The sequence below is a fragment of the Oryx dammah genome, unplaced genomic scaffold (genome assembly GCF_014754425.2).
Source record: "Oryx dammah isolate SB20612 unplaced genomic scaffold, SCBI_Odam_1.1 HiC_scaffold_19, whole genome shotgun sequence".
NCBI classification, from domain to species: Eukaryota; Metazoa; Chordata; class Mammalia; order Artiodactyla; family Bovidae; genus Oryx; species Oryx dammah.
In genome coordinates, this window is record NW_024070203.1 from 52,070,034 (window position 1) to 52,094,274 (window position 24,241).

A 24,241-nucleotide genomic window follows, 5' to 3' on the forward strand; every position below is an offset into this window, starting at 1 on the left:
TAATCTGTGGGTTTTGAATTTTCTACCAGTGACCTATCCATGTGTGGAATCAACATATGCAGGAAAGGGAAGAATAGGAGACTGAATATTTAATTTTTTAAAATAAAACTGATGAGACAGCAAATGATATTCAACCCTATTAAAGAGACTAAGCACAGACCTTAACAAAAAAAATCCTTACATTCCTTGCATTGGGATTGTGTGATATGGTTCCACAATTCAGGGGGATTGGAAATTACAGAGCATCTGCAATGAAATTGGTTTTCTGTGGAAAACTGATGAATCACTTACTGCCAATGACTAGAAGGAAAAGCACTTGTTTATGCCCTTATGTAATGAATTTTTATGAGGTGAAGTTTGCTGTTTATAAAAAATACACTTTAAGCTGCTGTAGATGTAAAATAATAGAATTCAAAATTCGGAGCAATGCATTACTGCAAAGACAGTCACTAGCAGAATATTATCTGCTTACAAAACACCAAAACAGGGCTATTACTTCTATAATGGAATTAAAAAAAAAAAAATCTCATCTACCCAGTTGGATTCTAGAAGAAAAAGTATTTAAAGAGACATAGCTGAAATTGACAGCTCCAAAATTGCATGCATTTTCAAAGAAAAGTTATTCTCTTATTGTGCTCTTGAATTCCAACTGTTTTCCCTCAAAGCAAGAATACCACAGATTATTTTAAATTAAAAATGGTACTCCTAAGATTCACCGCAAAGACAAACTGGGGGTGCTGGCTTCTCTATGGTGTTATAGAAATGCATGTAGAAATCTTCTCACAATAATACCATTAGTTGTTCAGCTCCATGCTTGTGAAAAGCTTCATGATCCAACCCCAAAGTCTCCTGCCTCATATACTCTTCTCCCTCCTCATATACTGAGCATTTGCAACGTGCCAGTCACTATTTTTGGCTGCAGTGTCACAAAACAATGAGCAAGATACAGTCTCTATCTTCACAGCCTATCTGGACATTTGAGAGAGTCATCTGACTGAAATTGAGGACTATTCTGGTCGCTTTGAGAAGCGGTACTAAGAAATATTGCATACAATATTAGATGGGGGCTTTCCTGGTGGCTCAGATGGTAAATAACCTGCCCACAATGCAAGAGATCTGGGTTCAATCCCTGGTTTCAAAGATCCCCTGGAGGAGGACATAGCAACCCATTCCAGTATTCTTGCCTGGAAAATCCCATGGACAGAGGAACCTGGTGGGCTACAGTCCATGGGGGTCTCAAAGAGTCAGACATGACTGAGTGACTTCCACTTCTTGCTCTCAAAGAATTTATCTGCCTTTTGTATTTGGTCTGGAGCTAAGCATTTTTAAAGCAATTAACTATAATTTCCACAAGTGGAAAACAATTGTATTTTAGAATTTTGTTGACTAAAAAGGCACTCTTACAAATTGTTAGGGGTTTGAAAGAAAAGAGGCTGTTAGGAAAAGATGTTATTTCCTGAATGCTTAGGGAATATGTTTACCAGGGAACCATCCTCGACACCTTACAAGACAGTAAAGCCTCTGGGTCCACTAATTCAGGACTGTGACTATTTAGATAAAGTATCAGCTGCAGTTCATTTGTATTATTGGCAACCAGATCATAAAAATATCTTAGAAATGTCAGGATTTCTGTGTCCACATTTGGAAGGAATACAAAATCCTGGGTCAGACTCTGTCTTGACTTTTAGTTGAGGACATATGGTCATCTTCCAGGCTTAGGTGAATTGCTAATATATTTATGTCATTTGTTTTGATCTGCTGTACTAGTTCTAGATATTTTAAAGTAACTAAACCACTTTCATTTACGTTACATGAATTTATAAGTATCATACAAATACTTTTGGAAAAGGGTGTGGGGAACTTTTTACCTTTTTGTTGCCTACATATTTCTAAGTGGTTGAAAAAAAGGTATATGCTATGAGTCAGAGATTTAATATGTAATTTAAAATGCATGAAATAATTCAGACTATTTTAAGAGTTGTGGGCGGTTGGCCATAAAAAAAAAAGACTTTATTTATTGTAATGCAAAAATAGGTACTCTAAGGTTTTTAGGATCTTATATCTCCTAAATTCATATTGTTCAAGGATTTGTTTACAAGCTGTGCAGATGTTTACCTTTGAATTGAACTGAAGCAAAGCTGGCCAGGAGATTTTAAAGAAATAAGTAACTTATTTTGGTGTGATTAAAAAGTATTACATGCTCCTTGTAGAAAATATAGGAATACAGAAAAGAATTTTTAAAAAAAGGAAAACTGAATTACTTAGACACTGATTGTAAGATATATGTGCATGTTTATCTCAAAATTGAGATCACATTGTACTTTATATCCTCCTTCTTTCATTTTAATAGTATATTGTAAACATGTTCCCGTTATAAAATTATTTGTGTATATTTTTACATAAACTTTTTTCCATGGTATTTATAACACTGACTTATTAAACAGCTATACCATTTTACTCATTTCCTTATTTTTGAACATTTGTATTATTATTATCAATAGTGCTATATTGAACATCATTTCAATAAATCTCCATCTAAAATCTTACTGTTTCCTTGAGACAAATTCTTAAGGTCAATCGTATAAACATATCCACATCCATTTGATTTTAAATCCAGCTTTACTTCAATAGATTTATGTTTTATTGGTTTGGGGATTTCAGCAGTGGCATGACCCAAAACCTGTTAATGTGAAGTTACTTCACTGCTAATGAGAAGGAAAGAGTACTACCCACTGAATACTGTACACTTGGATTTCCTGGCTTCAGGAGTGACTTGGTTTAACCTCATTTGACTTGTTTTAATTGCCAGAATAACAATTCGAAGACAGGTTTCCATGAAGGCCCTTGCTCAAAATGGTGCTTCTTTTTTTAAAAATGACATTTTAAAAACCATAAGATTTTTTTTAAAAATATCAAGAAAAAATGAGATGACCTGCAAACATAAAGGCCTATTCTGTCTTGTTACATGATTTATATACTCTTTGAAGGAAAAAAAAATACACTCGAAATATTTGCCAACTTACTGGTGGCGATGAATATAAATTTACTCTTCACACTAATTTTAGCTGCAGAGAACCATGGAACATCAGTTCTATAGACAATATGGCCTATTGGCTTGGCTAAAAATCTGTTTGGAATTGTTCTGTTGCTGAAAATGTCTTTTCTTAATAGAGTAACGCTTCACTTAGGGAGTGCTGTTGGGAAAAACAGCTTTTTAAAAAGCAAATGTTTCAAATGAATCAAGTTTTTGCTTTGAGTACCAACACATTTTGAAGGCTTCCTCAAATAAAACAATGCTAATGTCACTGCCTCCTTCATCAAATGATACAGATTATATGGTAGTTTTTATTGATGAGCCAAGGTCATTTTTAAGCCACAATTTTGCCATTGTTGTCATTTAGTCTCTAAGTCATGTCCTACTCTTTTGTAAGCCCATGGACCAGGCCGCCAGGCTCCTCTGTCCATGTAATTCTGCAGGCAAGAATATTGGTGTGAGTTGCCATTCCCCTCTTCAGGTGGTCTTCCCAAACCAGGGATAGAACCCAGGTCTCCCATATTGCAGGCAGATCCTTTACTGAGCCACCAGAAAAACCACATACTTGGAATAAATTCAGGTACTTTTTCACCGTGGCCTGCATGCGCTGGCCTGGCAACCCCCCATCTCATTGCCTCATATCCCAGTCTTGTTTGCTCTGATTTCTTGCTTTCTCAGAACAGGTGATGGATGCTCATTTGAGACCTGGGACACTTGCCATTTTCTCATCCTGGCACCCCTCCTCTGCTTGGCTTTCTCTCTCTTTTCTTTCAGATCTCTAAACTTCAGCTTCTCAGAGAGGACTTCCAGGAGCATGTAATTCAATACAGCATCCCTTGTCACTCTCCATTCTCTTAGTCTATTTTATTTTTCTCAGAGTATTCTAACATTGAAACGATCTTACAACATTTGTTTATTGTCTATCACCCCTTCAAGAATGTAAACTCCATGAAAGCCAGGGTTTTGTTTTATTCATGAATGCATCTCTGAGTACCGAAGAATGCCTGTAGGGCCTCAAGAAATAAGTTTTGAAAGAATGAAATGCTATTTAATTCCCCATTACAGTCTTAGTGGAGTCACTCAGTCGTGTCTGACTCTGTGACCCCACGGACTGTAGCCCATCAGGCTCCTCCATCCATGGGATTTTCCAGACAAGGGTACTGGAGTGGGTTGCCATCACCTTCACCAGAGGATCTTCCCGACGCAGGGGTTGAACCCAGGTCTCCCGCATTTCAGGCGGACGCTTTACCGTCTGAGCCACCAGGGAAGCCTCAGTTACAGGCTTAAGAGGTCAACATTACTAAATGTCCATTTCATAGGTTGGGCAAATTGAAACTCAGGGAAGTTAAACTTGTCCAAACCCCATGGACACTAAGTACTGAAGGCAGGGGAGCTGGGAATAAGGGAACAGGTCATGGCTTGTGTTCACCTAGACTGATGTCTTTTAGACATGGTCACTGAAGCCACTTGGACACACTAAATACACAAGAAGCAAACCTGACTTGAGAACCAGGTGCACAGGAGGGAGAAGAAAAATGTTAGTGTAGAAGTTATTTTCCCAAAGGAGGACACTCAGGGTTCTGAATGCCAAAGTGGAAACATATGATGTAGCTAGATACAACCCAGTGGTCATGAACTTGGAGCCCTGCAGCCACTGGGGAGTGGGAACAGAAGCACCAGGGTTCAACCAAGTTCCCTGGCAGCCCTGGGGCAGCAGGGACTAGGTGTCGTCTGGGCCTGTCATTGCAGCTTGGCCAGCAGGCCCGTCTCTGGGCTGAGGTGAAGCTCCCTTAGGCGGCACTCAATGTTCATGTCACCCACTGATGAGAAGCTGCACACCAGCTGCCCTCAGTGTGCTCTTTGCCAAGAATCCTTACAAGCAGGAAAAACAAATGTGGAAAACTATGAAGAAAAAGAATGGAGAGACAGGGTCAGGTGTGATACCCAGCTGGCCCTTCCTTTAGGAATGGCTTTGCAGCCCAGCTGTGGGGGTAGGGGGTAGGGGATCAGGGCAGCAGGCTGCCTCAGGAACAGAGCTGCCAGGCCTGAGGTCGTGCCCTCCTGAGTGGCCACCGCCAGCATCTGACAGGTGGCGGTCAAAAGCCTGACTGCTCTGGCTCCACCTAGGACATTGGGGCCTTCAAAATGCTCCAGGGCTCTCCTCTGGGTTAGACAAGTTCCTTCAACTTATTCCTGCTTCTTCACCATTTGCTTTCACAGGCATGGGATTCCCTAATGAGTATCTTGCACTTCAAACCCTTTCCCACCACAGAACCCAATCTGTGAAGGTTTTGCCACTGGCTCACAAGCTGTCTGTGAGCAAGAGGCGGCAGGGTCTGACTATCCAGCGATGGGCAGAAGAGCTATAGTCTCTGACTCATGGGGGGATATCACTTAGTGGAGGTGGCAGATATTAAATTTAAAAATATATATTTTGTACTAAGTGCCATGAGGGTTGGTAGAAAGTATCCACCCCCATCCATAATACTGACATGTTAGCATTCGTATTGTGTTTTCATGTTAAAATTATGATAATGTGGGCACCTGCTCAGAAACTGCTATCAAAATAACACTGTAAAAAAATTGTTGGTAGAACAAAATCTTGTTGACCTTATTTCATCCTTTCAAATCTGCAATCTAAGATGACCATTCAGTTGCTAACGTACTTGTCAGACTAGATGACTGGTAAAATCAGAGGCGGGTGTAGACCTCCCGGATAGAGGGCAAACGGAGACTGGTCAAGATCTACTGCTTCTCCCTTGCCCAGTGGCCACCATGCTCCTAACTAGCGCCTGAGGCCAACTGCTTCCTGTCCTGTATTAGGTTCCTGGGGTGTTTGTGATGGTGCATCGTCCACAGTTGACGGATTGGGAACAGTATTTCTCCAGCATGGTTTAGGAATGTGCACACAATTTCAGGCTGACCAATGACTGTGGGCTCCTGGACTCTGCCAGACTATTAGGTGAGAAGCTCTTTGGCCAGTGGGATCAGGAAGATGGTAGGATGGAAATCTTGGCCTCTGGTGTTTGTCATTAGCTCTGAGAATGAAGCAGACAGAACCCCTTAAAAGCTGGCTTCAGAGAAAAGCTTACAATTACAATCGGGACATTGGGTCTGAAAGTTTCAAACAACAGGTCTTACTCTTTGTTATTGTATAATTTTCTGGTGTCATTTCTGAAAAAAAAATGTACAATCAACCTAGAGTCTCCATCTTTTATTTTTAGTCTCACTTCTTTCCAGGAAGTGGCAGAATGAAGGCACAGTCTTAGTGGTCATTTGTTTAAAAAAAAAAAAAAAAAAAAAAAACCCAAAAAACTGCCCATTATTCTTGACATTAAAAATTAAACACAATGATAAAAAAAATAGCATGTAACCATTTATATCACATATTTAGGATCATGTGGTTTCCAGTGTGAGTAGAATGTAGTTGTGCCTGCGAAGGAACAGAAGGCAGTGGCTGAGAAGCACATGTCCTCATAAAACATATCTAAGTAGTACACTCAGGATGACTCATGCTAAGGATTTAGACATAATACCCCAGTCCAGTACTCTTGCCTGGAAAATCCCATGGATGGAAGAGCCTAGTAGGCTGTAGTCCATGGGGTTACGAAGAGTCGGACACGACTGGGTGACTTCACTTTCACTTTTCACTTTCATGCATTGGAGAAGGAAATGGCAGCCCACTCCAGTGTTTTTGCCTGGAGAATCCCAGGGACGGGGGAGCCTGGTGGGCTGGCGTCTACGGGGTCGCAGAGAGTCAGACACGACTGAAGTGACTTAGCAGCAGCAGTTCTTCTCAGAGGAAACAATTTTAGTTTCTAAGGGACACTCACTTCTGCCATCTCAATGCCTGATTTCAAAGGTTGCAGGCTATGGACTTCTGTGCCACACTTAGGACAGGTGAAGGACACATCAAATAAGAAGCTACTTTTCACGCAGTAGTAACAAAAGACATGCTCGCAGCCAATGGTGTGAGGCATGGTGGGCCACTCCCCACACAGAGAACACTGTCTGCCACTGGTTGCCAGCGTGCTGTCACTGCCTGGGGCTCCGGTCAGCGGGACACACCATGAAGAGAGCTTGGCTCTCAACTTCTGGACATTGATTAGGGGGAGGAGAAAAATTAGAAACTCGGCAAAGCCGTGCCAGAGGAGTTCCCTATTCATATAATCAAAGCCCACTTCTCGGACACTTTGGGGCTTGTGAAAGACAGAATGGATGCCCAGCAGACGTTCAGTCAAAGTTGCAAACTTGCCCCTTTGGAGGAAGATCAAGAAATTAATCAACCCGCCTAACTTCAGAAGTCCGACCACCAGATTCACGCACTGCCTGGCTTTCCTGAAGGATGCGATGTGACGGTTCCGAAACAAATCGTAGCATCGTTCTTCTAACCACTTGCCACCAATTGTACAGACAGCATACCAGAGCTTCTGATTTCTGCTTGGTGGCTGGTAGCTCAGGTTTGGGGAAAGATCGTTCTGGTACTGAATATTCAACACTGACTGTCCCACTGTGGCATTTTTAGAGTAGATGGTGAATCTCCACAAGAAAAGCCACAAGAATGCTTTCACCTCTGGTTCAAAGTGGGCTAACAGCCCTGGCTTAAATCCATGAAAGCACTGAGTAAACTGGGACCAAACGAGCTGCTCCAGGGCCTTGTTTAGTTCAAGTGCATCCAACTGGCTGATTCTTAGCACTCTGTTTGTCCGCTCTGCATTCTCGTCTCTGGAAGCCATGTCTTCTCTGAAGGTCTCTAGGAAGAAGTACAATAAGAAACCATCACTGACGGAGCAGTTTCTCAGAGCTATCTAAAATGCTGTCTCCCCGGCTGCAATCCTCATTTTGCCCCAAAACTCCACCACCCACCCCCCCGCCACACACACACAAAGAAAACATCATCAAACAGTCGCAATCTTGTACTGTCTTCCCAACTTAGAGCTGGAAAACTGTGACACACAAGTGACAATGGACAGAGGAGACAGGAATTCTGTGAAATCCTTGCCTCACGCTAGCCAAGAGCTGTAGGGAAAGGAATGGGTCAGGACAGAGTTCCCCTTCTTTTATCCATTCATGACTCTATCCCCTCCCAGCCTTTTCTCATTCTGGCTGCTCTGAGCTCCCCACTGGATGGTATCTAATGTTTGTCTTCCCTTCTGCCTCCTTCAGTGCCTATCCCACACTGCAATACTGTGAAAACACGAGCTTTCCCAAGTGGACCCCCAAGGCTGCTTTCCTCATGCTTCACCCTCTAGTTACAAAGTGCTCCCTTCTCTTGTTCACTCCTGGACATTTGTTGTCTGTTCCCTTCATCTGGAACAATCTGCTCCCATTCTCTAAATGGAAAACTCACATTGCCTGGAAACCCCATAGACAGAGGAGTCTGGTGGGCTATAGTCCATGGGGCTGCAAAAGAGGCGGCGGATATGACTTAGTGACTAAACCACTAAGGTTTTGAGTACTAGCTTAGGGACCACTTCTTCTAATTTAGTTGCCTCTCTAGCTGTTTTTTTAGCTCTCTGTCCTTCCTCTTTCATGACGTCCCTACTGTATATAAACTACTTTTCAATTGTCTATTTCCTCCACTGAAGGATAAACCCTATAGCAAAGACTGAGTCTTCTTACAGTTGATTCTTAGCAAATAGTCCAGTGCTTGGTATAGAGAATGCTTCCCACAAATTCAAGATGAGTGGAACAAGAAACAGGATGAAAGTCTGGAGTGGGGGAGTGGTAGAAAATACAAATTTCCACCCAATAACGTTTCAAACGATTTTGAGTTACCATATCTCGACTGCTGATTGCCACATCTTTCAACATATGTTTGTTGCTCACCAGCTTTTTCCCAATGAATGTGTCAGAAGCCCATGATAAAACAGGAGAACACAGTCCCAACCCTTGTGGAGATCATAATCAAGTGACTGGGAAGAGGGATGAAGCAAGAGTGTACTGCAGAAAATAATAAATAGGCAATTACAAGATGTGAAAGGTGATGTGCAAGGGGAACTTAAGAACATCGTGCTTACAACTAGACCGCAGAAGGGCCAAGAAGGCTTCATGGAAGAGGCAAGATCTTCTGAAGGTAGGCACCTGAAGGATTGGCAGTGTCAGGAGGGTAAAGATAGGCAAGAAAACCACTCCTACAGAGGGAACAGAGGGTGCTAAGGATGGGAGGAGCCAGGACAAAAGATCAGGCTGGAAAGGAAAGACCGATGCTAAGAGCCACCTTTGAGGAGGCTGCATTTTATCAAGAAGGTAATGGGGAGACACCACATAGCTGTAAGGAAAGAATTGATCAACTCTGCATTTTAAACAGCGTGTTCTGGCCACACAGAGAATGGATTACAGGCTGAAAGACTGGAGGCAGAGAGACCAATTAAGATGACTGTTAACATGATTTAGTGAGAAACTAATGATAGTCTAAATTAGAAGGGTATCAGTGGGGATGGAGAAAAATAGGTACCTTTGAAAGCTACGAAGTGGAAGGATGCACACGACTCAGTGAGAAGTAAGCCAAGAATAACTGACTTGAGTAATGGAGTGGATGGTAGTCCAATTCTCTGAAATAGGAAACATATGTAGAGATATAGGCTTGAAGAGAAGATAATAAATCTGGGCAGTTTTAGAGAGCTGAGGCCCCTATGAGACAGCCAAGTGGAAAAGCTCAGTAGGAAGTTCCGAGGATATATGGGAGAGAGATTTGGGGAGGAGATTTTGTGTGAGCCCCTCTGATGGGACTGATCTATTTTAAATCTACTTGATCTATTTAAATGCTAAGATCAGGAAGACAGTCGTCTAAAGATACGGTAGGTCCTGCCCATTCACAGCACATCCAACTTTTTTTGTACAATATAAGCTTATTCCCTTGGTTTCCTTCTCCAGTCACTGTAGCGTTTCATGGGTCACGATCACTGCCATCACCAACCTTTGGCCTTTCAAAGCTTTCTCTGCTGGGGTCTGTGTATCACAGTCCTGTTGTCTCTCTGCTTGTAGTCTAGTGGCCTTCACACCTGAGCACTAATCACCATCACATGCAGGACTTGTCAGACCTGTCGCCCACACGGCTCAATGCTGCATGCCAGTCCTTCTGTCTTTTTTGCTTGGTTTTTGTCCACAGATCTGCAGAGGCTCTTACAGATCTCACTCTGATTCAGTTTTCTCTTTCTGCTACTATGTAGTCCTTGTGAGACTGAGACCACTCACAGATTTCACAAAGTCTATGAGCATCAATGTATCCTAGCTAGCTCTGCAGGTGCTTGGGATGCAAATGAAGACGCCAACCTGAGTCTGCACAAGGAAGCAGGCAAATCGATGGACAAGTCGGGCAGCAGCAGAATTACATGGTATTGCAAGATTCTTAAAGACAACTGCATAAAATCTCAGAACTGTCTCAACAGAAAAAGACTTTCAATCTTTATGCAAAAAAATCATTAGTGATTATTTTTCTCACATTTTATGCAATTTAAAATCTTCTTTAAATATGTCATTTATGTAATTAAATAAAGGTCCATACAGTCAAAGCTACATTTTTACCAGTAGTCATGTACAGATGTGAGAGCTGGATCATAATCAAGGCTGAGCACCAAAGAACTGACACTTTCGAAACTGTGGTGCTGGAGAAGACTCCTGAGAGTTCCCTAAACAGCAAGGAGATCAAACCAGTCAATTCTAAAGGAAATCAACCCAGAATATTCATCGGAAGGACTGATGCTGAAGCTGAAGCTCCAGTACTTTGGCTACCTGATGCAAAGAGCCAACTTACTGAAAGAAACCCTGATGTATTTAAGAAATATAATTAAGAAAAAAAGAAAAAAAAAAACACTAAAACATTATTTAAAAAAACCTCATAGGCAAATCAAAATCTAGAAAATTTTTTGTTCAGATTTACCAAATCATTTCTTACCTCACTGACCCCAGGATAAAGTACAAACTTTTTAGATTCTAGCCCTCTGTGTCCTTCTTTTTAAACAGTTATTCACTGAAGAGTCTTTATTTTACTTTTAAAAGACTTTTTTGATGTGGACAATTTTTTAAAGTCTTTATTGAGTTTGTTACATTATTGCTTCTGTTTTATGTTTTTTGTTTTGTTTTTGTTTTTTTTTTTTGCTGAGAGGCCTGTGGGATCTTAGCTTCCTGACCAGGGATGGAACTGCACTGTCTGGGTTGGACAACAGCAAAGTTTTAACCACTGGATCACCAGGGAAAACCAAAGAAATTTTAACTGACTCTCTTTTGGTCCTGCCTCTATGCCTTTTCTCACGTACCCGGAATACTTACCTTCTCTACCATCTCCTCCTGCCACCCTTAAGTACACTGCAACCCTATTTCAACATTCTGCTTCACAATTCTCTCTCCAATTCCCACTGTCACCATCTTTAACTAGCACAGCAACTGTCTGTGCCGTGTGCTTGGGTCCTCACTCCAGTCGTCTGAATACACCTTTCCCTAACTTAACCATAAACTAGTCAAGGGAAACTGCCTCATAGCTGCTTCTCAAGGTACCTGCCATCCACAGAGACTGATACCTAACTCACTTTTCCTCATGCAAAATTCTATAATCGCTCAGGATAGGTGAAAATATGGTATATACAATCCCTCTACTGTGACAGTCTGGACAACTTGGCATGTTTCCCAGGTTTTGTATCCTGTGGTAAACAAGATAAAGGAAGTTTTCTTATTTGTCAAAGTACTCTTGAAAAGCTCAGGTTGTACTGGACATCAACTCCAGCACTTTAGCCTTCTTCCGTCACGCCAGCCCTGCCCCCAGTACTGAACCGGATGGACTGGTAATTTTTTTCAGTTGCGTGCTCAGTTTCTCAGTAGTGTTCGACTCTTTGCGAGCCCATGGACTCCCATCGGGCTCTTCTGTGGAATTTTCCAGGCAGGAATACTAGAGTGGGCTGCCATTTCCTTCATTTCAGTTGAGTAGCAGATGAAATTTATGGCATGTGTTAAGAGGGCCTGTTGTGCCAACTTACGTATCTTCAGATATTAGAGTCACAATCAGTTCTTGGTAATCTTTACAGAACTTACTGCAAAGATGGGCCAGCTGTAGTAGTTGCTCAGTAAAGATCTGTTGAACTCATACGTGGTGGAGTGAGCAGTTTGGTAGTCAATCAATGTTCAGATTGAACACTGCTGATAAACTGGAGTCTGAGGGCAGCTCTCTCTTCTCAGGTTCCTTACTTGTATGCAGGAAGAAACTGGTCAGAGACTGGCTTCTGACAGGAATCACTGATCTCAAATCCCTCATTTCTGGAGGAATCATACTTAAGTACAGTTAGTAAAGACAGGAATTTTTAATGGCTGCCAGGAAAGAAGACTTAACACACTCTCTAACCAATCCAATATTCAACAATCCTTATCATCAGAAAATTCTTTCTTATACCTTCTGTTACAGTTTAACTTTTCTCTTGTTTCTTTCCTCTTCTTCACCCCAGGCCTGGCTTCAGTGAAGATTAAGAACAGCTGGGCCCGATCTCCTCTCTACAGAAGACTTTACTAGAGCAAAAGACTATTATTAAACTGTTCTTCCAGATGAATAATTTGTTTCTTTTTTTTTGTTTTGTTTTAGGTTTCAGTATCCAACATTTTAGTCATTTTTGTGACTTTGTTTAATTGTAAACATAGAACAGGTATTGTCTATTATGCATCACAGTGTGTTAAAGTAGGAGCTGCTGCTGCTAGGTCACTTCAGTCGTGTCCGACTCTGTGCGACCCCATAGACAGCAGCCCACCAGGCTCCCCCGTCCCTGGGATTCTCCAGGCAAGAACACTGGAGTGGGCTGCCATTTCCTTCTCCAATGCATGAAAGTGAAAAGTGAGAGTGAAGTCACTCAGTCATGTCTGACTCTTACGACCCTATGGACTGCAGCCCACCAGGCTCCTCTGCCCAAGGGATTTTCCAGGCAAGAGTACTGGAGTGGGTTGCCATTGCCTTTCTATTGCTCTGTCATCCTGTTCAGGTGACTGGGACAGAGTAGAAAGACCAGGTTTAAAATCTGATAGACTCAGGCTCAACCTCCAGCTTGGTCTCTTGGCTGCTAAGTCATCTTAAAAAAATCACTAGCAGCAGATTCTTCTAAGAGTTGGAAATGAATGGCTACCTCAAGATGTTGCTGAGATTAAAGCAGACAATGTTGTGTAAGTGGTTTGGAAACGGGCAGGCAGTATTACTATTACATTACTGCTACTTTGGCTAGGGATGAGCTTTAGAAGAAAAAGACTCAGCTGATTTTGCCAAATCTCATTTTAAAAGACTGAAATCTTCATTATTATTCATCTAATGCCTCAAGCTGGGCTGGAAGAAGCACAAGCTGGAATCAAGATTGCCGGGAGAAATATCAATAACCTCAGATATGCAGATGACACCACCCTTAAGGCAGAAAGTGAAGAGGAACTAAAAAGTCTCTTGATGAAAGTGAAACAGGGGAGTGAAAAAGTTGGCTTAAAGTTCAACATTCAGAAAACTAAGATCATGGCATCTGGTCCCATCACTTCATGGGAAATTGATGGGGAAACAGTGGAAACAGTGTCAGACTTTATTTTGGGGGGCTCCAAAATCACTGCAGGTAGTGATTGAAGCCATGAAATTAAAAGATGCTTACTCCTTGGAAGGAAAGTTATGACCAACCTAGATAGCATTCAAAAAAAGAGACATTACTTTGCCAACAAAGGTCCGTCTAGTCAAGGCTATGGTTTTCCCAGTGGTCATGTATGGATGTGAGAGTTGGACTGTGAAGAAAGCTGAGTGCTGAAGACTTGATGCTTTAGAACTGCGGTGTTGGAGAAGACTCTTGAGAGTCCCTTGGACTGCAAGGAGATCCAACCAGTCCATTCTAAAGGAGATCAGTCCTGGGTGTTCTTTGGAAGCAGTGATGCTGAAGCTGAAACTCCAGTACTTTGGCCATCTCATATGAAGAGTTGACTCATTGGAAAAGACTCTGATGCTGGGAGGGATTGGGGGCAGGAGGAGAAGGGGACGACCGAGGATGAGATGGCTGGATGGCATCACCGACTTGATGCACATGAGTTTGTGTGAATTCTGGGAGTTGGTGATGGACAGGGAGGCCTGGCATGCTGCAATTCATGGGGTCGCAAAGAGTCGGACACAAATGAGCAACTGAACTGAACTGAACTGAATGCCTCAACCAACCTGCGGTAAAAGGATTCCCACCACCGTCCCTCCAGGAAATACTGACTACACCATTAAAATATAAACTGTGGCAGTTACACAGTGAACATTATGTCACCGTGATGTGGGCATGTGTGGGGGTCAGATAAGAAGGGGCAGAAACGTGGTCCAGTGGAACTCATGAATCATATCAGAGGAGATGCTGGGGTGAGAATCCTGAGAGGATGGGGGGTCCCAGCGTGACCTGCTCTCTCGGTTGTCTCACCTCCATCCACATGGCTGTGCCTGTTTATCTGGAAGCAAAGAAACCTCTCCGGAATGCACACTGACAGCATCTAACTCGAGGGTGCTTCACCAAACAGGGCCTGGTACAGGCAGTCCAAGATAAGCATCCAACCTTGGTTTATCATCAACACGCTCCGTTCAGTTCCTCCTCCTCTCCCCTCCTCTTTCTAGAAGGTACAGTTATTCTAGGATATTGGCTTTAGAGAAGGGCACTGCTCAGGAGTAGAAGAAACTGATGAGATTAAAAAAAAACTACAAGTTTAATTCATCTGATTATGGAACTTTTCCCCTCCACTGCTGGACAATAATATCTGGCTGAAGTAGGTGTAGGACACAGAAAAAAATGCCATAAGTGCCTTTAGATCACATAAAGTTATTCTCAATCTAACGGAGAAGTTTGTGTTTCGGTGAATTCTAAATCTCTGACAAATTGCTACTCAATATTTATTGAGCGCCCACAAAATGCCAGGCATTCTCCTACATTTCAGGGGTTCGATCCAAATAGTTAACTCTTAGTTAACTTCCTTTTAGTAAGGCATTTCTGAAGAAATAGGACGTTGCAATAATCAAGACTAGCCACTTATCTCTGAAGAAAAGAATGGATCTCAAAATATGAAAACACTACGAAGGATTACAAAACTCCTGGGGCTGAAAAGAGAAAACTTGGATTTTACTGTACAAATTGCAGAAATATGCAAGCACTGACCCCAGCCATGGTCCACCTGGGAAACACGGGGAGATGGGTTTCAGCGGGAGCCACATCCTTATGAATCCCCACTAACCTGGCTGCACTTGTTTGGAAGTAAAGAAAGAAGTTGTCTGCTGTGACCAGAGCACAACGGCTTGGCAGGAAAGACTGGCTGAAGAGTTGCTGCTGTAAAGTCGCTTCAGTTGAGTTAACCCCCTGCAAAAAAGACTCAGTTTTAAGGAAACTGCATTGGTTTTGTAGCCATGAGTAATCACTGAACAGAAGGGACTTAACAGGATATAAATTTTAAAAGATTAACCTGATTGCAGAGTTTAAGAAAAGGAAAACTGCAATTCTGAAGGACCAGTTCCAGCAGTTGGCCCCCAACCTTTCTGGCACAAAGGACCAGTTATGTAGAAGAGAGTTTTTCCATGGATGGGAGTGAGGATGGTTCAGGTGGTAATGCAAGTGATGGGGAAGGATGAGGAGCAGCGGCAGATGAAGCCTCACTGTTCACCCCTCTGCTCACCTCTTGCTGTGCAGCTGGGTTCCTAACAGGCCACAGACTGGTACCAGTTGGTGGCCTTGGAACTGGGGACTCCTGAGTCATACGACTCCTGCGACCGTTCAAGGACCTTAACTGAGGTGCTGATTAATAACATTCTGAACAAGTCTTAGTAAGTTGACCTGCTTCACTGACAACTATGAAATTAAGAAAGATTACAGCATGCTCATGTTTTTGAATCAAAAATCTCCAACTCTTCTGGAAACCAGTGCTTTCCTGACTCTGCTACACTTATTGCTATCCAAGGCCTACTACTGGTTGGTCTACTTCTACTTTCAAAAATTTTAATATTAAAAATTGTATTATTATTGGTTCTTGTAGGTTGGTATCTAGTTTCACAAATGCAGCTCAAACTTAAATGGTTTAAAAAAATACAAACTAATTTTTTTTTAAAGCTGGGATTGTTTTGAATTGAAACAAATACCATCGGACTTAATTCAAATTGATTTTTCCAGAAAGACAAAATCTGGTGATGCTTTATCCTGTTCTGCAATGAGATCTCCTTCTTTTAATGCACAATCCTATCAACCTCTCCCTCTCCATCCCCCGTTTGCCAAACTATACTAAGATTCTGAAAAGCTAACCCAGGTAAAACATTTATGGCCATGCAAAGAGACTTATAAAAACAATTAAAAGTACAATTGGCACTAAGTTAATTCACGTTCAGTGAAGGATACTACTATGTTAAGGACATGTGAAGAAGATCCTTAAGGCAAAATCAAGACCAGATAAAAAGTATAGCATCTACGAGGGTTACTGTGATTAACTTGTCACATAAATATGTTTAAGACAAAATGATTGAGCACTATAAAACTATTAAAAAGGTCTCCTGCTGACATTTTATCACTAGACATGTCACACTGCTTTTCTTTCACAGGGCAAAAACAACTGAAAATTCGTTTACTGAGAGCAGCAATATATAACCTTATCCCTTAAATAACTCATGCTTTTCTTTTAAGCTTTTCATTCCCCAAATAAAACTTTGTCATCTATATTGCATTCCAAAATGAAGGACTTTTTATCTCACTACAGTGGGAAGAATTTCTCAGGACGTCTTCCAGCGCTTTTATTGAGTATCGTGCAAATTATGAATGAATATATTTTATTTAAAAACATGTTATTGACAGAAATCTATCAATAATAATGTGGGTATTGTCAAGGGCCTGTCAATATTAATGTAATTATGATTAAGGGCATAACATGGATTTTTAGCTATAATACCAAGTAACATCTCCAGCATTACTGCTATCAATAAACACATTATTATTGACCTGTTTCAAGATGCTCAGTACTAGATGTATTACCATTAGGCATGTTTGTCAATGCATACTGCTGACAAAAATTCTACATTTAAATTTACAGTCTTTGCAAACTTTGTCAGCAGAAACATGTGATTCCCAAGCAATCACTAAGGTTTCAAATCCATCCACACACTCTCTGCCAGGCTATTCTTTTCCAGACCCACAATCATCGACTGATTTTCAGTATGACAATGTTGCTGCCTCACTGTCTTAAGGGTTCTGGTGATGTAAATGGATGAGACCACTTCTGCCTTTTTTTTTTTTTTTTTTAATCTTAACTGGCTTTTCACATTAGGAGGTTATATGAATAAAGTTCTACAACCTGAGATCTTAAGCTTTGAACCTCTACCCTATTATTTTACTTCCTTTGTGTAGTCAGATAGATTTACTGTCCATTGTATTGAAATCAATAATAATAAATGGGACATGCATCAAAGAAAGATTTTAACAGGGCGTTGATTCCCAGAACGCACTGCAAACATGAGCAAAAGAGGAAAAAACCTATGGCTGGGACCCATTACACCCTTGTGACCTCTGGCACTGTGAACAGGCCTAGAAATCAACAACTATAAGTTCAAATCCCACTTCTGCCACAGCCTTGCTAAGTGACATGTCACTGCTGTTTCGTTCATCAAATATAAATGAAGTCCTGATAGCTTATAGCTATCTGATGATAAAAACTCCAACTGCGCTCATTTGACGGAGAAGGCAATGGCACCCCACTCTTGTACTCTTGCCTGAAAAATCGCATGGATGGAGGAGCCTGGTAGGCTGCAGTCCATGTGGTCGCTGAGTCGGGCACGACTGAGCAACTTCACTTTCACTTTTCACTTTCATGCATTGGAGAAGGAAATGGCAACCCACTCCAGTGTTCTTGCCTGGAAAATCCCAGGGGTGGGGGAGCGTGGTGGGCTGCTGTCTCTGGGGTCGCACAGAGTCGGACAGGACTGAAGCGACTTAGCAGCAGCAGCAGCAGTGGGTATGTAACAGAATGTCTCTACAATGTATCTGAAGGATAAACTTCCAAATAGCACACATTTTTCAAACACATGAACGATAAGTTATTCTTTTTATTTGGAGAGAATTGGGAATTCAACTCAAAGACTAAAATTTTTACCACTATAATCAGTCTTACACAACTGAGCACCTTACCTATTTCACTTATGATATATTTACTCAAGTATCTAAAAGTAACACAAACTTTTTTTCTTAAACCTGGGGACAAATCTCCCATTACTTTGGCCTTTCTTCACAAATACATTTTAAGCATGGCACTCAACTTTTCTCTCAGAAAACTGATACTTCTGAGTCTTTGAGGGAGAAAGCACACTGTGGAAATAAAGAGCCAATGTCTGGGTGAACACGGTGCAGGAGACTTAAACTGGTTCTGATTAGTTCTGTATTCTAGCCCAGGTTCACCAACAGGCTGTGTGACTCTGGACAAGTCATTTCACCATACTATACTCTACAGCAGTTAAAAAAAAGTCTTATAAAAAGTCTACCTCTCTAGAATCATCATGGGAATTATTTTAGAAAACCCTGGAAGAGAAGATAAAAAGTAAAAGTACAGTCATTTCCAACTGTAGTAAGGGTTAATGTCAAACATGAGTAAGGAAAAGGCTAAAGTAGAGAAATCAGAACAGTAACACCCCTGAGACAGACTCAATCCTCACAGAAAAAATACAGTGAAGCCTGATGGAAGACAAACCAAAACGATTTGCGAGTTTACAACTGAAGTAAACCTATACTACTTACTTCCTGGATATGGAGTTGCTAATAAGTGACCACTACAGCTAAGTGCCCTTTGCAAAAAAATCAAATATTAAATTATTTAATCTTACAATATTATGAAAGAGGTTCTTTTGGTATTTTGTTTTAAAGCAAGACAATTGAAGCACAGGGAGATAACTTGTGTGAAATAACACGAGGAGGAATGGTGGGGCCTGCACCAGACAAGGTGATGGCTGACCTAATAGCTGAACATAAACACCTTAGGATGTCACTGCAGGACATGCAGATGGGGCTGTTTAAGAACTAAGTACAAAGTGATGAAGAGTACCGGTATGAACTTCAGCAAAAACTGCAATCCAAGGATGAACAAACAAAAGACATGTGAAACTTAGAGAGCGACTAGACCTTTAAGTACTCTATAAATCTGGAAAAAGATTTTAGGATCTAACTGCCTAAGAAGAGAATTCTAAATGACTTCAAGTTTATTGGAATACAGGTTTAATTGCACATTTTATGGAACACAAGAGAATATGAAAACAGCCACAAGGGAACAGAGGTATCAGCAATGAAGAGGAGGAAGTACCACGGGATACATACTACGAAGAAGGCACTAGATGTTTTCTTTACAGTTTCATGACATAGTTAATGTTATGTCCACTTTAAGAAGTCAAAAATTAAGAGGGGTCTGATAACATGCTTAAGGTCAAGCTGGCAATTTAGTAAATGCTAGAAAAATGGTGGAACATACAAAAGGAAGTCAGTATAGGTATTTGCTAAGCTTGGATCAAATTCAACATCACAGAGCTCAAAACAAAATTTTTTCTCTCAAGATAATTCTGAAGACCAGACTGCCAGTCAAGCTCTCAGGACTGCAGATGGGAGGAAGAAATTCAAGGAAGCTGGTAAAGTTGCCCACGTTGCCTGGAATTCACCGTATCTACTTTCCCTGCTTTTCCATGTGGTCAGAGAACCATTTGAAGAAACTGAATGTCAAAAATGAACCAAAGGAATATGGGGGTGAGAAAAGGAGGTGCAAACAAATATTATGAACACATGTAATATGGGAAGTAAAGGCAATGCCAACTCACGTGACCCTGGAAAGGAACAGGTGTGCATAATCAAAATGGAATTATTCTAGAGCTCCTTTTTTTTTAAGATTTTAATAGTTAAAAAGAAAGAAAAGATAACTGGGATGAAATTTTATCCCATGTTATTGACAAACAGGTAAAAAGGAAGAGCTCTGCAAAAAAAAAAAAAAAGGAAAATAGATAAAAAGCAATCTAGAAAAGGACATTTTGATTCCAGAGATGAGAAAAGATGTGAGAAATTTACAGTACACAATGGGAAGGCCTCTTGGGTGGCTCAAGTGGTAAAGAATCCACCTGCCAGTGCAGGAGATGGGTTTCATCCCTGGGTTGAGAAGATCCCCTGGAGAGGAAATAACAACCCATTCCAGTATTCTTGCCTGGAGAATCCCACAGAGGAGCCTGAAGGACCACAGCCCATGGGGTCGCAGGGAGTCGAGCATGACTTAGCAACTGAACATACACACAGACACACACACACAGGGTAGGACAGAGGGTGCTAGACACCCTCTTTCCTGCTCCCACGTACAGAAATTAGTGCCAGGATTACAGATGTGGGGCAAGTGGGACAGTCGGGGCTTTTCTCCTGAGGTTTCTTCCACATTCCAAAGGAACTGAAGAGGAACATGGAATGTGTGAAAATGCTGTCATTTCACAGCAAAGAGAAAAGAGAACGTCCAATTTGCTTCTAGGTTGTTCAACTCAGATAATAAAGTGAAGAAAGAAAGAGGCCAGTGACTCAGAGCAGAACTTCAGTCTGTGAATAAAGACTGCCTTGTCTTGTGCTACAGGAACCAGAGCACGGTGGAGTGCAAAAGGCAAAGAAACTAAAAATTTACTTTATGCTTTGAGGAAAACGTGAGGCTAGGACTTGGAACTTTACTAGTAAAATGATGTTAGGTAAAACTGCTAACATCTTTAAAAGGTTCAGCTGCCAAAAATGGAAAATATCTGCCCTCCCTATTGCAAAGACTGCTATGAGCATCAAAAATAAGCAAAAATTCTATGATTAAAATTAAAAAGTAGGGGGAAAAGAGAAAAAAACTGTGATCAAAAACAAAGTATTAAACTTAAAATTTGTATCTATTAAATAAGGTTGAATATGGACAGGTTTGTGGCTTTTGGTAATGAATTAACTGCGCACACATGCATTTTATTGTTTAAAAACCTGTAACAAATGAATGCAAGTTGAATACAAATGAATAATTAATCTACAAAAAAATTTAAGGCTAGTAGGAAATATATCAGCTAGTCTAAGATACACATTTAATTTTCTTAACAGGACTACTGTTTTTCAAGCAGAACAAAAAAGAATAGTTGTTCTTGTAAAATACTGCTGAGGGTCAGCTTGCTTTGTCTCTCCTCTGCATGACTCCAGGACATTTCTACAGGAATTCTACCACAGAACAGTTTTAAAACCACAGATTGAGTGCTCCTCCTCATTTCTAAAAATGAGGAGAATAAGGCCAAGAGGTAGAGCTGGTCAGGAGCAGAAACTCAACTCTCTTGACTCAGTCTAGCATGCTCGTTGCTATGTCCTCTTACTTCTATCCCCGCCACCCCCCCCCCCCCCCACCGCCCCCATTGCTAAGGAAAACAAAATAAGAGGTTCTTTTTCACTTGTATAAAGAATTCCTAACTCCACTCTTTCTTTTCTTCCAAATCTCTTTCTGGCTCAAGACTACTCAACTTTAATGTTTCTGGATACAAGAAATGGATAATATGGGCAAGATGAGGGAGAAGATACAGTCATCCTGAGATATTCTGCCAAGGCTTAACTAAGGTAACTCATTAGGGGAAGGCGTTCAGACTGTAAACTGGTGTGGATGGAACCTCAGCCTACCTGTAATTTCTACTGTTCAGATATAGTGTTCCAGGGACATCACAGAATACCAATACCATTAGATGTGAACAGTCTACAACTTAGTCTCATTCCGTGAACAGCCCTTTCACTAAATGTAGTATTTTCGGAAAACGGGACCTAACGATAATAAGTAAACAGTGAGTTTTAAGGCCTCACAAGAAAAATGACTTTTATATTCTATTTATCAGGTATCAATGTTAAATGTAACTGACTCATTGTAAGCAATTTTCTAAAAAAATTCTCAGTAGTTTTTTCTCTCCAAGAAAATTAAAACTGCTTTTGAGTTTATAGGCTTTTAAAAATATTGGAAAGTTAAGCCTACTCAACTTTTTGGTACCAAACAACGCTATACACGAACCATCAGATATCAAGAAAAGTTTGGACCCTCAGTAATTCTTAAGCCGTTCGAAAGGGTTAAATCTCACCACCGCCAAGTGACAGGAAACGATTTCCAAGTATGTTCCAGAAAATCACTTCCCAGAACACAAAGGAAGCTCAAATCTAGCTGTCCTTTTTTTCTTTTTTTTAATAATGCCATCCTAAGACTATTTTTAGGCCTTTAGGTTTGCTCCACTGCCTTTCCCAAAATCAGACTTTGCCTCTTCCAGGAAGACAGGAAGCCAATTAAACAGGGAAACAAGCAAAGGGCGACAATTACAAGGTCGTGAAACTCCACGCCCTCCCAGTTGTAAGCAAGACCGCAGGTCCACACTCCGACTCTCTCGGGCGACACTGACCTTAGGAGTCTGCGAAACGCCCCGCTCCAAGTAACTGTTTCTGAAACATCTCTGGGAAGCTTGGCTTTTCCAAGCCGAGCCTGCGGTGCCCCAGCTTCCGGAGTTTGCGGAGTGACGCAGCACCCGGAAGTGCCTGAAAAAAAAAAAAAAAGTGGAACTAAACCAACGAGAACCACGCTTTAACGCTCTGCGAAACGCCGAACTCTGACGAGCCGAAGGGCCGAAGAGCCGAGGAGCCGAAGGGCCGAAGAGGACACCCGCGCGCTGATTGGTCTGCTGGCCATGGGGGAAATCCGCATCTGATTGGCAGGAAAGGCGCGAACCCGGCAGCCCGGGTCCTGGGGGCGCGCGTGGAGAGGCTACCGGGTCAAGGGGCCGCGGGGAAGCCAGGGCTCTGGAGGGCCGGGCTTTCCCTGCCTTCGGACAGCGGCAGCCGGCCTCTGAACGAGTGCCGCCGAGTGGCGGCGGGGTGCCTCCGCGTCTTGGGGGCTCTTCGCTCGCCAGGTTGGAGGCCCCACTGCGAGATGGCCGGGTGGGGATGGTAGCCTCCGGCTGCAGCTGCAGCATCCGGGCTGGGGCAATTTTTGCAGCGCGTGGCTGCCGTGGCGGGAGGGGCGGATGGCTGGTTGGCCTGTGCGGGCTCAGGGAGGCAGGTGCCCTTCAAAGCCTCGGCCCAGGAGGCCTTGCCGTACGAATTGGACCCTCTCTCGCTCGCACAAATCAGAGTCGTGAGCTCCTTGCCGCGTGGTCGGTGTGAATCATCCCAGACCTTCAGAAACGCGGACAGTAGGGTCCCCTAACCCTGGGGAGCTGAGGCAGGATTTCTAGTACTAAGGCCCCAAGGGAAGGTATTTTTTGAGCGTTGATCAGGCAATTATGTGTAGCCGGCGTTGAGAATCGCCTCTGCCTATAATAAAGGGATGGCCTTATCTGTCTGGCTTGTTTGCTCAAAGGTTTGAATGAAGTCATGTGGTTACAAGCTCTCTGCACTCAGTAGGTCTTAAAAACGTTTGAGCGCATGTCTCCCCCGCTGCGCCTTCTCAGAACCCAGGAGCACGCAGACCTGCAATAAATGTGTTGACACACATTGGAGAGCTCATGCTGTAGAAGCAGCGTTTGATGAATTATCCCGTGGAACAGTTGTTATTAAGAATTTGAAACATTATGGACAAGATAAAAGAACATTTATCAATGAAGTCTTACATTGTTCAAATTTGTTTTTACATTGAAGGTACACAATTAGCATCACTTATACCTGGAATTTTGTCCTCTTCCATATATTGAGATCAGAAAGATCAGGCCTAAAAGAAAATGGTGATGTTTTCTCGAATTAATGAAATTCCCACTACAGAAACCAATAGTATAAATGAGATTGGCTTTCCTGATGGGTCAGAATGCGCCTGCCAGTGCAGGAGATGCAATTTCCATTTCTAGGTGGGAAAGATCCTCTGGAGAAGGGCATGGGAACCCACTCCAGTATTCTTGCCTGAGAAATCCCATGGACAGAAGGAGCCTGATGGACACTCCATGAGGTCGCAAAAAAGTCGGACACCTGGTAGCGACTGAACAGCAAAGGAGCTCCAAGTTGAAAGGATATGTAGTTCTCTTAGGTACAGAAGGGAAGGTGTCTCCAGAGCGTCGGCCAACTAGTTGCCACTAGCCGCCTGAAGCGTGGATAGGCTGGATTGATGTCTGCTCTAAGTGTAAGATGCACACTGTATTTCTAAGATAAAAGGTGTGAAAAGAAAAGAATGAAAACTACCTCATTTGTTGCATTGGCTACATGTCAACATGAGAATGTTTCAGAAAATGTAAAATTATAT

At 42.0% G+C, this 24,241-nt stretch overlaps 1 protein-coding gene across 3 annotated transcripts; it reads right to left on the minus strand.

The window, feature by feature from the left end:
• Positions 1-6,234: 6,234 nt before the first annotated feature.
• On the minus strand, positions 6,235-22,566 carry PEX2 (peroxisomal biogenesis factor 2). Of its 3 annotated transcripts, XM_040261820.1 has the most exons (3): positions 22,419-22,566; positions 15,230-15,351; positions 6,235-7,787 (listed from the first exon to the last, which is right to left on the minus strand). In XM_040261820.1, the coding sequence occupies exon 3, from the start codon at positions 7,768-7,770 to the stop codon at positions 6,853-6,855; it is 918 nt and encodes a 305-aa protein (XP_040117754.1). In that variant the 5' UTR covers positions 7,771-7,787; positions 15,230-15,351; positions 22,419-22,566; the 3' UTR covers positions 6,235-6,852. The 3 variants fall into 3 exon arrangements, with proteins under 3 accessions (XP_040117754.1, XP_040117755.1, XP_040117756.1); XM_040261821.1 differs by lacking the exon at positions 15,230-15,351 and having other exon boundaries at positions 6,235-7,785; XM_040261822.1 differs by lacking the exons at positions 15,230-15,351; positions 22,419-22,566 and adding an exon at positions 8,791-8,939.
• Between the last annotated feature and the right edge of the window lie 1,675 nt (positions 22,567-24,241).

Excerpts from the sequence above, each read along its gene's own strand:
- PEX2 (XM_040261822.1), bottom strand. The coding sequence starts at position 8,848 with ATGTTGAAAGATGTGGCAATCAGCAGTCGAGATATGGTAACTCAAAAT. Across the intron at positions 7,788-8,790 it reads AACTCAAAATCGTTTGAAAC|AGACCTTCAGAGAAGACATG; the intron begins GTTATTGGGTGG and ends ACTTCTTCCTAG.